The following is a 17,644-nucleotide window of genomic DNA, read 5'->3' as shown; positions in this document are numbered from 1 at the left end:
ATGTGACAGTCAGAGCGTTAACACAGCAGCAAACCACTGTGTGCTGTGTAAAGATATAGTGCAGTGACTCCTGAGCAGAGTCTCACTCCCTCTGTGTTTTAATCTGAGCTTCTCTGTGGTTTGTTGCAGTGAGCAGGTCCAGCTGTGTGTGCATGTGTGTATCCCACCGGCTATCTCACTGCCGCCTCTTTGCACTGCGCTCATACGATGGTTACCACTGATATCAGGACAACGTCATCGTGGAAGCTCCCACCTAGTTAGCACTGTTAGCTCTGCCTGTGTTGTTGCCCTTGTTTAGCACTGTTTCTGGGGTTAGCACCGTTAGCTGCTAGCCACCAGCTCAGTCACCTCTATGTTGAGAACAGACAATTCAACACAGGCTCTGAATTTCACGTAGAGCCCCTTTGAATAACAAACAACAGTGTGAACCGTACTAATCTTGAAGAAATGTGAGCTTTTTGGAGTTTTTCAAATCCTCAAATGAAATACTTCCTCATGTCATAAATCAAACCTTGTCACGTCTACTTTGGGAACAAAGCCAGTGTAAACAGCATCTCTATGTAAAGCACCTGAGAACCCAGCCTAAATCTGTATCATGATCAAACTGGATCAGGCAGCACTTTTCATTTGGTTGTGAGCTGCTGTTAGACCACTCACTGCTCCTGTTTTCCAAATGCACCATGTAAATATGTGTGTGTGTGTGTGTGTGTGTGTGTGTCAGGGGGAGCCACACCTGGCTTTTAAAGGGATTGGGAAATAAAAGTCTGATTGGTTGAACTCATGTTACACCCACAACACACATGAGATTAATAAAGGGACTAATTACAACCTCTTTGTCCTTTCCTCTTCACTGTGTACCCAGATAATGTGCAGATTAACTTGCATAGTGGAGTTGGCCCTAAATGCACCTGCACCATGTACTGTACCATGTGCTATAAACCATTACAATAGGGCCCATTGTGTCCAATGATGCAAAGCTACATCAGTAAAATGTGTACGTGTTGTTGCTGCAGTGAAACTTGAGCATCACAGAGGACAACATTCTCTGACCTGCATGGCCACAGCTGAGCCGGCTGGAGCGTACTGCGGCTGCATCTTGGAGTAGGCCGAGTAGAACGGAGCCTCGTTCATGAGCTTGTTGTAAAGCTCCAGGGCCTCCAGAACTTTGACGTTCAGCTCAGACAGCTCTGAGTGTTTCCTGCAACATAAAGAGAGAGACACTGATTTAATGAGGACATTTCTTATTTGCAGAACAGTGCAGGTGGTCGACAGATTGCCTTTCAAAGTCTCGACAGCTGAGGCACTATCATGATTATCTACATCCTGAACTTCACAGTGGCTGAAGAGGATGTTAGATAATCTCAGAAACCTTGCTGGACCTTAAACAAATCTGTAAGAACAATTCTGATAAACACACCATGTTCACATTGATGACACGCTACCTGTCAATCTCCTGCAGCTTCTCATCAATCAGCGGGTTCATCTGTTCACACGCACCTGTTCACATATTTACAGTCAGGGAGGGAAACAGAAACAGAGCAGAGTTAAACCAACACTGTCTGCGTCTGTCACTGGCAGAGAGACTAGATTTACACTAGCATTAAGGTTTTCACCCTCCAGCTGGATCAGCTCTGGACCGTCAGGAGCCGGATCTGCAGGATCTGCGTTCTGCAGCAGTGCCAGCGTTCTGTCCATCTTTGCCTGGGGAGAAAGGAGAGCAGGGTTCAGGCTAATTGATGGAGAGGTGATTGGGTTTGTTAGTGCAGAGCACTGAGGACATGCTGTACCTCATCAATGAAGACAGGCTCAGGCTCAACTTTGGTTTCCAGGCTCGTCTCTTCAGAACTGGACGTCTTTTCGACATAAGTCACTGCGGAGGAAAAGTTCAGTTCATCAGTCTGAAACTAATCTGCTCCAGTTTAAATCAAAAACCTGAGGAGCACAGAGGATGGCGATTTGTAAGTGGCCTGTGTGCAGCTGAAGGAGACCGAATAATAAGACCAACCTGTCTCAGGCTCAGCGTTCAGATTGGTTGTGACAAAGTTGGAGGGGAACAGTCCCATTCCTCTGTGGTTCTCTCCTTTCCACCAGTTTGGATCACTGTAAACAAAATGATGAAACAGGAAGACATCAATGTACGAGCTTCTGAGAGTGAGTCACACCGAGCGTCTGACGGAGCTTCAGACCAGTCCGAGCATCACAACATGAAAACATTGGCTGAAATAAAAAGGAAATCTGAGCTGATGGTGTCTGTCACTGAGCTGCAAGAAACACATTTACAGTTCAGTGTTCAGACTTTATTTAAGGAACAGAATTATATCTACAGTATTTAGAGCACGTTTAAAATGCAGCTCAGGAAGGTTGTTAAAAATGACACAGCTCTTTTATGCAAACAAAGTTTTACTTAATTTGGGGGGGGGGGGGTGTTTCACGCCTGTACTGATATCATTTAAATGCAGAGCTGGAAATAAGTTGCCTCTTGTACTGTTTGTTCTGTAGTGATCAAAGAGTGACATGACGTCATATTTGTTTAAAGTAAAAACAGGACCGAAGAGAGACAGCAGAAAATGGCAGACGGTCCGAGGACGACCTTCAGCTGCTGGAATAGAGACTTGAATTCAGCTGACCCAGCTCCAACTCTCCTGAGAACATGACTTCCTGTCAGGCGTCTGCAGCAGCAGTGATGGTCTCACTGATATTTCAGGGTTAAAGCAGAGCTGAGTCATGATCTGACGCGTGTGAATCATTACCTGTCATCCAGAACCAGAATGAGTTCTCCAGCCTTGAATGTCAGCTCATTATCTTCAGCTGCTTCGAAGTCGTACAGCGCTCGCACCTTCCGCACCTCCTGCCCCCCGCCACCGTTGGTGTAGGCTGGGGGGTCAGAGGTCACGCTCAGGGGCCGTGTCTCCGCCTGCTGCTTCTGCTCCTGCAGGGACAGCTCAATGGCTGGGGGAAGAGGAGGAGGAGGAGGAGGAGGAGGATGGGAGAGAAGAAGAGGACGTTTGTCAAATGTCCAACACAAAGGATTAATCTTTATTTTCAGAATACAGAGAGCTCTGAGAATTCTGCTGAGATGGAAGATGATAATCAATAACACAGGCAACACAACAACCTATTGATTAACGGGAAAATAAAATCAATTTAAAAACTGGTCCAATCCTGAGAACCAGGACTTTATTCTGGGACTAATTAGGTCTGTTTACATGGACCCTGATATTCTGTTAATAATCAGAATAATAATGCCTCATGTAACGACCTCAGTCAGAGGAGACTGACCTGATCTAAGTCGTGATGAGTGTTTGATAATCTGTACAGTAGGAGAGTATCATCACCTAATAACCATGCAAATGTTTAATCCAATCGTTTCTCTCTTGTTGGAATAAATATATTTGTTCTGCACATGTTTGCTCAACGTGAGGACAGACACAGCTGTTTCTACACACCTTCCTCTGAAGAGTTCAAAGACTCATAAATAAATAAAAAAACAGCACTCTGCTAATGTGATGTCACTGCTCTGATTAATAACTGTACTGTCTGACTTTAAAACAGCAGGCTGATGTAACGTTGCTGCTACAGGCTGCAGTGTGGAGTCACTGGATATAATATTTGTCTATCTTTACCACTGGCTTGCATGTGAGGTGTTTAAGGAACTTCAGTAAATTACTGATAGTCAGCATGTGAGGTGTTTAGGGACCCTTCACAGCGGGCAGAACCACTTTCTGCACATCAAAAAAAGTTGGACTGCAATTAAATGCTACGGTAAAAGCTTAGGATCCATGTACACACTTGGCAAAAGTCTCTAATCATAATGATTCAATCCTAAATATTGTTCATGTAATCACAGCTGTTGATAATCATAACCTTTAAACATGCAGTACAGTAGTTGTAATATATGTATCTGTTGCAGTGCTGATGATGATGATGATGATGATGATGATGATGATGATGATGATGAAGATGTGTGCAGAGCTGAGTGACGGCACCTCACTTTACCTTTGGCCAGGTTGTCATCATCTGATGCTTTGCTCACAGCGGTCGTACTGCCCTTTGAGTTGGACCCCTGTGGTCAATATAGAAAGATAAGGTCACATCTCTGTGTGTGTGTGTGTGTGTGTGTGTGTGTGTGTGCGTGTACTTGCGCAGCACTACAGACCAGCATTTAAAAACTGTATTTCCACTGACTGTTCTGCCACCTGCAGTTCATGTTGGGTACTACATGTTGGTCAGAGACGAGGCTCTGGCCCTCAGACACAAACAGCTGTCTCATGATCTTCACTCTAAGGTGACCTGAGGCAGCGCTCTGACATCACAGTGAGGTCACAGTGGTCAACTGTTGGTCAACAGGTCAACTGGATGTTGTTGTCAGTGTTAAAGAACTAATCTTCACACCCACAACTCCACAGTGAGTGAACATGTGATTAACACTGATAGCTGCTGGCCCAGTGTCTCTTTCCCCACGTACAGATTTACAGGGTGCAGGACCCAAACTGTCGTCTACTGAGGAGTCTGTCACTATTTCATATCCTGCTGACATGACAACACGACACAGAGATCAATGTTAGAACAAATGTTTCTGGTGCTGCAGCTGAAAAGGAACCGAGGGAACAACAGAGTCATCCTGCTTAATAATGTGCACAGTGATAAAGTGAATATTGGAAACTGCAGATGAAAGTTTAATAAATGTGGAACTTCCATTCACTTCTTGTTTATCACTGGGGACGTGAGGCAGATGGCTGTTTCCTTTTCTAAACAGGTCTCTGACTGTGTGAAAACTCTTTGAAATCCTCATCCAGAGAGAGAGGAGCTAACTACAGAGCACCAGCGCCTGATGGGTGGAGCTTTCATTTAATCTAAAACTGGCACTGAACTGTTCATGCTGCTCCAGCTGACCTTCACACACTGTGCAGCACAACAACAAAATGTGACCAGCAGAGCGTTAAACGACAGGGACTGGAACACTGGTCTGTTTGACACGGCCTGATGGTGAGCGGCTGAACACGGGGGGAAAAAAACCTACCTGCATGCTGTTTATGAGCGACGTTAAAGTTCAGCATGAATAATCGCTGAAGGTAAATACTGAGAGAGGAGTCACAGCTTGAGTCACACTACCTGCTGCTGTTTGCTCATCAGCTGACACAGATTAAATGACATGCACTGGCCTCGTGTGCCACCTGCTCTCCATTAAGGCAGGTTTCACAGCCCTCCACGCAACATCCTTTACAACACAATGACTGTTATTAATCCAGGCTCTCAGGCGTCTGTTCACACTATGAACAGATGACAATGGATCAAACTGGACACTTGTACAGTGCAGCCACAAATTATACCTTTATAAAGACACTGTGGAGAGAGAAGTATTAAATATCTGTCAGGTGACAGCCTGGAGGGCATCATGTGTTTGAATACTACTGGACCTATCAGCCTAATATTTTGTGTGCACATTTATGATTGTCAGAGTCCTGCACGAGTCCATTTTTGAAAACCCGCACACACCCCCACTCGTTAATAAAACACCCGTGACCTGTTAATCCCAAATCCAGCAGAGGACACGTCTCTTTGACTGGATGGTGAAAACATCAATCGCTGCCAGCTTAGGAAACATTTCAACATGCTCCTTCCACCACCAAAGATTTTTAGTCTCACCTGCTGCTCGCCTGCCTGTACTTCATTTTTATCCATGATTTGTATATATACATATTTTTACTCATTACTCTGAAGGAACTCTGGTGGTCATGGTGATTCATTATTGTTGAACAACCTGTTTTTATACATGGATGAACATTATAAAGACACTACAAACAGCAGTGGAGCTGGGGATCCATTTATGTCTATGTGTTGGAGCCAATTCATATTTTTTCATATTTATTAATTTTTTGGAAATGAAAATAATGCTGGTAATAATGTTGATTAATTATTGGAAGTGGTAGATTATATATATTGCAGATAAATGATAATTTATTCTGAATGTTTTCAGCCAGCTCACAGCCCTCCTCCTCCTATGATTAAGGATAGAGTACAGCTGGGTCCGGGGCTGTCAGCTTTTTGTGTTGAAGGAGTGAGGAGTGAGACATTTTATCTACCGCTAAATTAACCTTTTTGTTTTGTTTTTTGTATGAAGTCAACCACGGAGATTATTTTTGTTTATGTAAATAAATTCACCACCCTTTTTGAACCTGGAAAGATCTCCGCGAGTGCTTATTATTTAGCGAGTCACAGACCTCCTCCTCAGAAGACTACTCTGCTAGTTTTACATTTTTTAACGCAAGAGTAGCCAGAACAAGTAGATAAAATCCACTGAAAGACTCGAAGGACAACAGAAAGTCAGAGGATCCAGCCGATCACTCCCTGTCTACAGACGAAGAAAGTCAGCGAGCCGTGAGTAAAATCAGCTGATCGGCTTTATGAATGAATGCGCCGCTGCGCTATAAAGAAACAATCGAACACTATGCAAGGAAAAGTTGTGGATGTTGGATGTGGATGGCAATACAACAGGATGTTGGAATGTTGTGTGGAGGATTTGAATGGAAATTGAAGGAACTTGTGTGAATATATGCAAAGATGCCTGGCACACCAGAGACCGCAGCTGACGCTGAGGACAAGCTGATCAGTGGCTGATACTAAAATGAGTCATTTCACGGGAGTTGTGACTCAAAAAAATGTATCCAAAGATTTACAGATGTCTCTTTCATAATGTCTACGGAAAGATGTCTTTTTAGGCTCCATAGCACGTGACAGACCTGTAAGTTGTGATTCCACGATTCGGCTTCTTTGTCAAATCAGCTTCAGAGCCTGAAGCTGTTCCTGGAGCTTGGTTTTATACCATTACTGACTGCTGACTGCTCCTAACTGGTCAGTAGGTGCAGCAAGTTTCAACAGAAATCGTCTAAAAACCACGAGGTGTCCTGTCTGTTGCTGCCACATTTAGTCCTTCAGCGTGGCTCAAACACTGACATCCATAGATTGGCCTTAATTTAAACCAGAACATCTGCAGATAATTACCATACCTGATATGTTAGGATCCACTGATGTCAAGCACGATACAAAATTAATAAGTCTGTGTTTCTGACTTCTTGACTGTGATGGTAAATATACATTTTAAGCTGTAAAATGAGAACGTCTGTGACCTGCCCGCCATCTTGAACCCTGCTGAGCTAAAACCCAGCACTGCCCACTGGCTGGAGCAAAGTGAACTATTTCAGGTTCAGGCATGTCTTCCTGTCTGTTGACTGGATTTGGTGAATATTCTCCATCAGAAGGAAGCCAGGCACAGCTGTGCCAGGTTCCAGCTGCCATCGCCGCAGCTTGCTTTGTTCCGTCTGCAGCACGGCGTCATGCCAGAGGAGCGTTTTAGAAGCAAAGCGTTTGCCTGTCTGATTCTGTCGACTTTCAGATTGATTTGGTCATGTTACCTTGATACTGTTTGTGTCTACCATACGTAAAAAAGTAGTTTATGTTGTCACATTTTTTACTTTGTTGTGCTGTAGCCTGAAGGCAAAGTTAACACCATTATAACTCCAGTTATGAATGAGACAGATCAAAGATTTGCGTCTGTGTTTTAGTTGTTAAAAATACATTCATCCTCATAATTACATCACACCTACATTTCACATACAGCGCCTGTTAGCAGGAGAACTCAGTCTGCTCTGTGCAAAGTGCTGAGGCTCAGTCAGAAACAGACGAGGAACATGTTTTTCTGAGCTTCTCTTATGTGTCTAAAGAGGCTGCGACCAGCTCAGGCGGCCGGCTGACAGAGATCTGTGCACTTCTCTGTGTTTATTACAGAGGTTGCAGTTTGCAGTGATGTTGAACTGGACTGAATTGACCATGATGCAACATTCAACATCTAAAGAAGTAAAGACTTCAACACACAACAAAGCCGCCAGCTGCAGCGAGACGGTGGCCACAGATGATACATTTGTAGGTCGGAGCTTTACAACAACCTGAGAGCAAAGTCCAAGCCAACCTTTGACACACACGTAAAGTCGTTACACAATAAATCAAACAGATGACCTGAGGATAAGAGCAAGAACCAGACGAAAGCAAGCTCCCTCCACAACGAGCATGAAGACAGTCCTGATCCTCAGACACACACACATACACACACACACACAGATCCACAGAATTATGGGAAATATGTGCAGAGGAAATACCACTGTAGGCACAAATGCAGACAGCTCCACCCAACCTGAACCTTCACACTGGTCTGCAGTGAAACCACAGCTGTAACGACAGCCTCAGGGCAGACTAGAAGCATCCACACACACTCTTGTTGTTATTGTAGTCTGTGGACTGAACTGTAATTACGGGGAGAAAACACAGCAGCGTAACGGAGGACTGTGAACAAATTACATCTGCTGAAGGAAGTCAAAATGTTTCCAGTACATAACAAAGTGTTGAGATCAAACTGACTGCAACAAAGTGCTGCTAAATCTGGCTGTGGCTGGAAAGTTTGCCAGAATACGGTTTCTTCCTTCTATGAGAGGATGAACTATATCAGGCTAAATACTCAGAGGTTTTATGTGTACATGGAGAACATCTTGGATTTTAAAACCAGGAACTTCCACATACGTTATGATGTAAACATACCTGTGAGGACGGCGAGGGGAAGCTGACGCCCTCCTCTTTCAGGGACTTGATGGTGGCACTGACCAGGCTGAGCTGTGGATCCTTCTGGAATTCTTCAGCCCACTCCACCATCAGAGCCTTTAGCTTCTCACACACCTTCGGGTGGGCCTGCAGAGAACACACAGACAGTCAGCTGTGCCACTATCTGCTGTGTTTTATGACAGGAGACTCTCATAGCTGCCCAGTAAAAGGGCTCCAACACAGTTAAAGCTGGGGTTATTTTGGCACCACTGGGGAAAAATTACGTGATAAACTTTGCAGTTAATGGAATTCAAGTGGTCTGAGAGGAAACTAGACTTCTGCTCCTTCTCTTGGCTCTAAAAAGTTTAGCCCCTGACGGAGGACTTTGTCCAATCACAGCTCATTTAGAGAGAGGGTGTTCCTGTTGGCTGTTCTACAAACACAGATGAGCGTGAACGTCTCTTCAGTAAAAGCCTGATTCAATGGAGGAGAATCCTGCAGAGAAAGTTGCTGTTCCAGCATTGCCAACAACTGTCTCCACTGCAGAGCAACCCAACAGGAGACGGACTGATCAAACAGAGTCTGAAAGAGAGTCTGACAATAAACTAAATAAAACACGTGTCAGTATCAGTGAAGAGTTTCAGACATGGAGACAACATGATGCTAACAGTTTAGCCTTCTGCTAACAGGAGCCAAAGACTCACAGCTGCAGCTTAAGGTTAGCGTTTGTGTAGCTAACGTTAGCGAGAGCCTCAAATCACAGTGTGTCCTCCGCCTCACTCCCTGCTGCTACAGACCACCTCGCTCCAGAGACAGACCCCCAGTCAGCAGGCACAGCAACCCAAATCCGGCCAGATCAAGCCTCAGCTCAGGGGGGCGTGACAGCCCTGGTTCCCTGTTAGATCAGCAAACTTTGTGTTGCTGCCCTTACACAGGTTAGACCCAGTGCTGCCACTGGCCACTGCCTGCTGGGGGGGGGAGGTTGCCCTGGCCAAAAATTGAGCCACTACAGCCGCCAACCACAGGTCCATCTGATGAGCTAATGCCCGCTCTCCTTCCAGCGGCAGGGAGCGAGGCGAAGGGACCGTGAGGTGGCTAACAGCTAATTCTGGTCTCATCTGATAAACAGAGAGAGAGCTGGGCGAGGAGAGGCTGAAGGTGCAATGTGCAAAACTCTACAATAAAATAAGATTTAATAAATCACTGTTTGAGTAAATGTATGAAAACTGAGTTTCTGCATTAAGCGTGTGCATATAGCCGTGGTCGTCTCATGGGAGGGGCTTAGGACAGAGAGGGAGGAGCTGCAGGAGGGTGTGTTTTTAATTTCTGTCTTTTTTAAGGACGAGATGGTGGAAACAGTCAGTTAGCCTCTTCATTGTGTGACAGAGTCTTTGTGTAAGAGCGACGCAGATCAGAGTGTTCACACACATGACAGATACAGTTATAAAATAAGAACAGCGAGGAGAGGCTTACATACCCTGCTCAGCACGCTCCGCACTTCACTGGCGAACTCTCTTGAACAGATTTCCAGGTGGAATATTTTGCCACAGTTTGACACACAAGCACCGAGCAGCTGTGAGAGAAAAGGTGGACACTGTAAATAACATCAGGTGAAACAGCTGGAATGTGTTTCATTACAGAGGAGAAAAGGAAGAAACAAGGACCAGGATTTAATTCCTCAGCCTCACATGACTGAATTATTCACAGCACATATTAATAGCAGGTGAAGCTTTGGTAATTATAAATGGTTTTAATGACAATAGGGATTTAATTATCTGAATGAGTGAACACAGAGAGCTAAATATAGAGTGGGCCATGTGACAGTATTTGCTCATGATGACTCAGAGGCAGACACAGAAACAGCTCTCAGATTTCTCAACCTTCCAGAATTAAATCTTCCACTTTCCTGCGAGGCTTTAACATCGGGAACATGAGATCAATCACAGCTCCACTGCAGCTGAATCATGTCGGTGAACGTTCATTTAAACTCAGAGTTCAATGGGAGCGCAGAGTCTGACCCGTCCAAACCTCATGATGTTTACTTGTTTCTGTTGTTTACAGAGATGTTTGTTTACTTTGGGTTTCACATGGTTATTTTGAACATCTCCTGAAGACAAAAACACACACAGTGTGTTAGAGAGACCTGTGGAGCTGGAGCTGCCTGCAGCTGTCAGCCAAGACATTACAATCACAGTCAGCATGTTTCTGTGCACAGTTAGATGGAGCTACAGGTACAGTCTGACCAAACCATCAGGCCACCAGCACTACTGTCTCTGTCCCAGTATACAGACACTGGAGGGGAATCGATGAGGTGGATGTGCATGAGTTAGGCGGCACATAAACACAGTAACACACTCACGTTGAGGGCCTGCATGGCAACATGAGGCACCTTGTGGTTGACTCTCTTCATGATGGATCTCAAGCTGTCCTTTGGTCTGAAACACAACAGCAGAGTTCAGTGAAGATGAGATCTGACCTCATACAGATATACTGTACTTTAATAAGGTGCTAACTGATCCACAGAGATGCTCTTGAGCTCCGACCATCCACAGGCCTTTTTCCAGCGTACCCATTGGCTGTCGTCCCAATCTTGTCACAGATGTCCATGATGAGGCCCCAGTCATCTGTTGTGTTGGTTTCATTGGTTGCCTTCTCTGGAGATATGGCAAAGAGAGGAACACAGAGCATATGGTCCAGTGAGCAAATATATTCACTGGCATCACGACGGCTTGTCTTATGCCATCATGTGTTTGTGGACAGACACGCCAGTCACAGCGGGGAAGTGGTACAGTCATCAACAGCAACCAGTTTGAGGACTGGTTCATGCACCAAAACCTGTCGGCCTGAAGTGAAGACAAGTCTTTACAAGACTCTGAGAAGAGTTTCATTGTGAACAGTCTAGTGGAGGAGGTGAACCATCCTAACCTTGGAGCATTTTAACTCATCAGCAGTTTGGGAGGTGACAGCCTGAACAACAAATACACTCATCATTAATGGCTTTAGATTTGATTTGTGAGGGAGCACGTCTGCTCCTTGTCCCACAGAGTTAATGTTTAATCAGGGCTGGGTGATGTGGAGAAAAATAATATGTTATTGTCAGAGACATTTCTACCAAGTCCTTCTAGTTTCCTGTTATTTTTTGAGTCACTGAAATGACCTGGCATCTCAGATCTCAGGAACCTTTAATTAGAGGCAGGTGTGCTGAGGTGAGTGTGCAGGGTTACAGTCTTTAACCGCTGTGTGTTTGGTTCATCTCACTTTATTGGTTGATGAAGTTGTTTAACACTCTGGTGATTTGAACTGTGTCTTTGTTAAGGCCTATTTATTCTGGGAATGTTTGAGGATTTTAGTTTTCATTTTAACAGGACAGTCAGGACAATTAGTTTATAGCCTCATCCTGCATTTCAATCGACTCATAAACCAACTGAAGCTCCTGGATCATAAAACAGTGAGCACGATAAAACCAAAGACAGCGAGTTGATCATCTCTCCCGTTATGGCGTCTGTAGGTGGCTATTTATTTCTACTTATTGAGAAGCTGCAAAAGTCACTAAAAATTTTTTAATATTTTAACCAAATATGTCAGTATCAATATTGTGAGGTTGGGCTGGAGAATATATTGATATCGTGATATGAGACTAGATATCGTCCCAGATTTAGGATATCATAATATCATCAGTGTCGTCTTTTCCTAATCTAAAGGCTGCGTTACAGTGAAGTGACGTCATTTTCTAAACTTACCAGACTGTCGTAGCTGCTCTATGACTTACATTTACCACTCAGTAATCACACTCAAACTACACATGATTATTAATCAAAAATCTCACTATGTGAATATTGTGTCAAAGCACCAATAGTCATCCCTCCTGTACTGTCACAATATCAATAATGAGACATTTGGTCACAAAAATATGCGATATATGATTTGTCCACTTATGGCGCAGCTCTAGTGTAAGGTAACTAGTTACTGTTGGTGCTTTCACAGATTAATAATCCTCAGTGACATGGACATAATGGCTGAGTGAAGGCAGATAATCTCACAGCTGGAACAGCCTGCTAAGTTTAAATGATGACATCACCTCACTGTTACACAGCTGTTAACACCAGGAAAAGACGACACTTTCAGTATGTGGTGGTGATCCACCACTGTTTCATAACACGTCAGCAGGAATTTACCCAAATGCACATTTCCAGTTCATAGTAAGCCCAGTCAGACACTCATCATCATCATCATCATCATCATCCTCACACTCACAGAGTGTAACAGGGCAGCATTGTGTCCTCACACAACAACTGTGGTGTTACAGGGACAGATAAGGGACATGACCTCGGACGTTTGCATGAAACTTTACATAACATGATGAGAAAAGACATGTGTGACACAAACTGCTGAGACGTTAGAGCCAAACTGAAGAGTCTTAACGAGAGCTCAAACAATTAACTGACAGACAACTAAGGATTATATTCATCATCTGTGGGGCTTCAGATTATTTTCTCAATTAATTGTTTGATTAATAAAATGCCAGAGAATATTAAAAAAATACATATCACAAATACTTTACGCCCAAGGTGACGTCTTTAAATTAAACTCAACTATCTCATTAATACAAAAGAAAACAACAGATTGTCACAAGTCAGAGTGGAAACTATAGAATATTTGGTACTTTTGCTTAAAAAGTACTTCAACAATAATTAATTGATTGTTAAAATAGCTGCTGATTAACTTTCTGTCAACTGCTAAATCCAATTTTGATTTTAAAGTTCTTTTAATTGTTTATGAGGCTTTAAATGACCTCATCCTCCATACATCACAGACACTCAGATCACTGAGCTCCTCCACTGCTTTACTTTGAAATGTTCCTCATGTGCCTCATAAAAGTCCTGCTGAGAGCATGTTCTGTTTTTATGCCCCTCAGCTGTGGAGTTCACTGCCTCTGGATATCAGAATGGTGAAATATCTCTGTACTTTTAAAGGTTAATTCAAGACCCATCTTTTTAATATGGCTTTTCAGTGTGTGTTTTACCTTATTTTATCAATCTTGTTTATTTTGAACTGATTTAACTTAATTGCTTTATTTTCATGCTGTGGACTTTTAATCATCTTTCCTTGTTAGTTGTTCTGTTTTGTTGTCTTATACCTGTAATCTTCTAGTCTTGCAAAACTTTATGTTCAGTTGTTTGTGTTATTCTTTAAACTGTGTCTGAGTCATTATAGCTTTGCCCTGTGGAGCTCTATGGGCTGTGTGTGTGTGTGTGTGTGTGTGTGTGTGTGTGTGTGTGTGTGACAGATGATTTACACATAAAGTTGAGGATGGAGATTAAAACCAGTCGTTTCTTGTTACTGCTAAACGGCACATGCACAAATATTCAGTCTATATGACCATTATCAGCTGATTTGGGATCAGATGACGTCAGCCTGTCTGTTTACAGGAATCAGACTCAAAGTTGAGATCAAATTAACTTATTGATTATGGTATTAACACTTCCTGTTTGATAATCTGACCGATAATAATGATCATAATTCTGTAATACCGCGATATTTCCTGAGACCATCGTGACTCCATGAATAATCTCAAACCGCTGGATCCTTGTTTACGAGCAGTTTAGAGACTAATCGATCGATCGGAAACATCACCGGATGGAAGGAGAATAAAACCAGTCGTGTATTGTTACCGTCACATGGCACACACACACCAATAATCGATCTGTATAACGGCTATCAGCTGGTTATGGATCAGATGACGTTAGCCCACAGTCACCGTGTACATGAGTCAGACTGAAGTTAGTGACACTCTCTGATCTCATCCTGATCACCTGATCGATTAAGTTATTGGGAGTCGTTGGCAGCCTGTCAGCTGTACCCTGACACAGTGTCTGACACCTGTGTGTGATGTTGTCACAGAAACTGACGCTGATCAATAAACTTAAAGCGAAGTGAAGAAGTCATGCTAAGCTAAGCTAACGTTAGCATGGAGTCGTTAGCCGTTAGCTCGCAGCCTGAAACACCAAAATAACGTCATTTCACTCACCGACATCTTGGTCGAAAGGATTCTGTGCGAACAGAGGCATGATGTCGGGTTAACAGGAGTCACTCTGGGTCAAGATATAAAAGTTAATATGGTCTCCAGACTACAGCTCAACAAATATCTCTTCCTTGTCCATGAAGCACCAGTTGCACTTCCGGGAACTGGGCTGCCCTCACTGGTGCCTGAACACAATGTGTGAACGCCTTTAATCAGTGTTTATTTATTTAAGGTACTGTCATTTATAATAATGCTCCACACTATATTTCCTCAGCAGGACAAATCTGTCGCCATGTCCCAATAAAACAACAACAACAACAACAACAATAATAATAATAATAATAATAATAATAATAATAATGATGGAGCCATATTTCATCAGGATGTGTCTCTGTTCAATGTGTCAGGAGGACATGTTGGAATCAGTCTGTAAATGTTATATACTGGAAGAGAGGTTGGATCCTTCCTCATATGTACCTAACTGTAATTAAAATTAAAAAGGTGTCCTTCAAATTATTTATAAACATATGACCCCTGCACACACACACACACACACACACACACACACACACACACATATATATATATATATATATATATATATAAAGACATAAACACAAACTGAACATCTGAAACTGTCTGACACATTTTCTGACTTTGTTCTCACAGCAAGAGATTATCTTACATGGACCAGACCTCTAAGACTTTACAAGCATTACAAGTATTATCATTATCATTATTATTATTATTATTATTATTATTATTATTACTACAGGAAAATTTGGTGTTTGGTTTCCTCGAGGATCCGAGAAAAGAAGACAAAACTTTGGCATTTTTGGCAAAGTATTTTATCCATAAATGTAAGTTTAGCATCATTAAACCACATATTAGTGTTTTCTGAAGATTATTAAGACACCTGACATCTGTGTGTTTCTCTCTACTGTTGTGTGTGTCCACTGCATCTTGATTGCACTGGCACTTCATTTAGCACCTCTGTTGACTCTCGTGGGAAACTGCCTGATGTCAGATCACAGACACATGACGTGTCAAACACTGACACCTAGTGAGGAGACACAGGAACATGAGGGCAGGATTTATTTTATTCACAGTCTCAGTGTTGGTTTGCACCAGGGGCGCTTCTGGGATTTGAGGACACTGAGGGCTGTTGTGCATTATTGTGTTTGTTGTTTGTTACCATGTTAAAACAATTTTTTAAAAAGTTGATAACAACAAAATACATATTATCATCCCAGCTGAGACCAAAACTTAGGTTTTTAAGATAAGATAAGATAAGATAAGATAAAACTTTCTTTATCCCACACTTTGGAAATTCACATGTCACAGCAGCTCAAAGCACAGACAGAAAAGGAGGGTGACAATGTTACATGAATAAAAGAAAAACAAAGATTCAATTATAGCTGCTGCGCAGCGATGGGTCAGGTCCGGGCATTTTTAGGCAATTCTGAGCAACAAGCAGAAGAACTGGAAGACATTTAGGAATTTAGCAACACAATCTGCCTTTTGCATCAGCTGAGGCTTGAACTCACAACCTCTGAGACTAAGAATCAATTTCTATCTCACTGAGCTAATTAGTCAGAGAGAATTCATGTGTAGCTTCACAAACTGACTAAGCCAGACGTGCAGGTTTAGCAGCCGTCCACACATGGAAAAGCAGATTTCAAACCACTGTAAAAAAAATTCAGTTATAGAAACAAAAATCTGAAAATACACATATTGCATCTAGACAGCATGGAGATGTTGGTCATTTGTTTGTAACAATGATTGATTTGCTCCATAAGTGAAAAACTGATGTTTAAAATTGCCATTTTTACATTGACTCCAATTGTTCACATTAGAGCAAAATTCAAAACGCTGTCAAAAATTCAGTTTGAGATAAAATTCTGAAATTTGCCACATCATCTACCATGACTCTAGAATTTTTTTTCATGAACATTGAAGATTTATTTAGCAAGAATTTGCATGTATATGTTTACAGTACCGTTTACAGTCAAACATTTTGATGCACTGTAGGCTCAATTTTTGATAAATCAAAAATCTGAGAAGCATAGTTTTTGTAGGACAGTCTGAAGATGCTCTGTAGCAAGTTTGGTGACAACTGAGCAAAAATTGTGGGAGGAGATAGGTTTAATAAGTTTTACAGTTTTTGAAAAAAAAAAACAGAGTGATGAACTTGATACTTTTAATAGGTTTAAATGTACAAAAGTTTCTTCAGTATTGGGGCTACAGTTTGATCAAAGTTGTGAAGTTGTAGCACGTATGGTTGATTTGTTATGAAATTTCAAAGTTTCGAACTTTAGAGGCTTGCTGTAGCGCCACCATCAGGACTATTGGCTTGAGTTTACAGCTGAGGATATCTGGCATGAGACTGGACCTTTGTGCAAAGTTTGGTGAGTTTTCACCCATGGGAAGTATGATTTCCTCGGAAGAAGAAGAAGAAGAAGAAGCAGAAGAAGAATACCTAGGATTACCATAGGCTGCGGTGAGAAAGTCCCTCATATAGTCTATTAATAATCACTATTCCTTGACCTCGGTGGGAAAGGTCACGAGGTCAAGGAAAGATGAGTAGGAGAATTCATCAAAGAGCATGGACACCAAGAGGCGAAGCTCCGTTGAATTTCTGCCAACAGCCACTAGGGGCGCTGCCGCCATTTTGGACTGTTGAGCTTGGACTGTTGCGCCCAGACAACATGCAGGATGTCAAGGAGAGAGGAGAGAAAAGTAAAAGAACAGTGTAGTGCAATTAACTGCAACAACTATCAGTGGAACACCCCGCACCTGGCCTTCCACCGTTTCCCGAAGGATCCCGACAGAGGTGTACGTTTTAAAGTGTTTTAATAGGCTATCAATTTAATATGCCAGTTTTGGTGGGAAGATATACATACATACATATATATATATATATATATATATATATATATATATATATATGGCCTCTTGGACCATTTATATTCGAACTGATTACTGCTTTAGCATTAAAATATATCATATTAAAATAGCCTATATATTATTATT

General features: G+C 42.4%; 1 protein-coding gene across 1 annotated transcript in view; it reads right to left on the bottom strand.

Annotated features, from left to right (window-relative positions):
- Positions 1 to 14,780, bottom strand: part of stam2 (signal transducing adaptor molecule (SH3 domain and ITAM motif) 2) — a 28,637-nt gene extending 13,857 nt beyond the window's left edge. Inside the window, exons 1-12 of the mRNA XM_049594045.1 lie at positions 14,618 to 14,780; positions 11,159 to 11,243; positions 10,949 to 11,024; positions 10,067 to 10,162; positions 8,590 to 8,736; positions 3,997 to 4,063; positions 2,751 to 2,949; positions 2,006 to 2,100; positions 1,788 to 1,870; positions 1,614 to 1,701; positions 1,443 to 1,497; positions 1,051 to 1,198 (exon numbers count right to left, since the gene is read on the bottom strand). Of these exons, the coding sequence (XP_049450002.1) occupies positions 1,051 to 1,198; positions 1,443 to 1,497; positions 1,614 to 1,701; positions 1,788 to 1,870; positions 2,006 to 2,100; positions 2,751 to 2,949; positions 3,997 to 4,063; positions 8,590 to 8,736; positions 10,067 to 10,162; positions 10,949 to 11,024; positions 11,159 to 11,243; positions 14,618 to 14,657 (1,179 nt within the window). The 5' untranslated portion in view covers positions 14,658 to 14,780. The remainder of the gene's footprint in view (positions 1 to 1,050; positions 1,199 to 1,442; positions 1,498 to 1,613; positions 1,702 to 1,787; positions 1,871 to 2,005; positions 2,101 to 2,750; positions 2,950 to 3,996; positions 4,064 to 8,589; positions 8,737 to 10,066; positions 10,163 to 10,948; positions 11,025 to 11,158; positions 11,244 to 14,617) is intronic.
- Positions 14,781 to 17,644: the final 2,864 nt, after the last annotated feature.

This window comes from Epinephelus fuscoguttatus, linkage group LG13 (genome assembly GCF_011397635.1).
Source record: "Epinephelus fuscoguttatus linkage group LG13, E.fuscoguttatus.final_Chr_v1".
Lineage (NCBI taxonomy): Eukaryota > Metazoa > Chordata > Actinopteri > Perciformes > Serranidae > Epinephelus > Epinephelus fuscoguttatus.
Note: the sequence above shows the minus strand (reverse complement) of the source record. Positions and strands in the feature narration are given on the sequence as shown.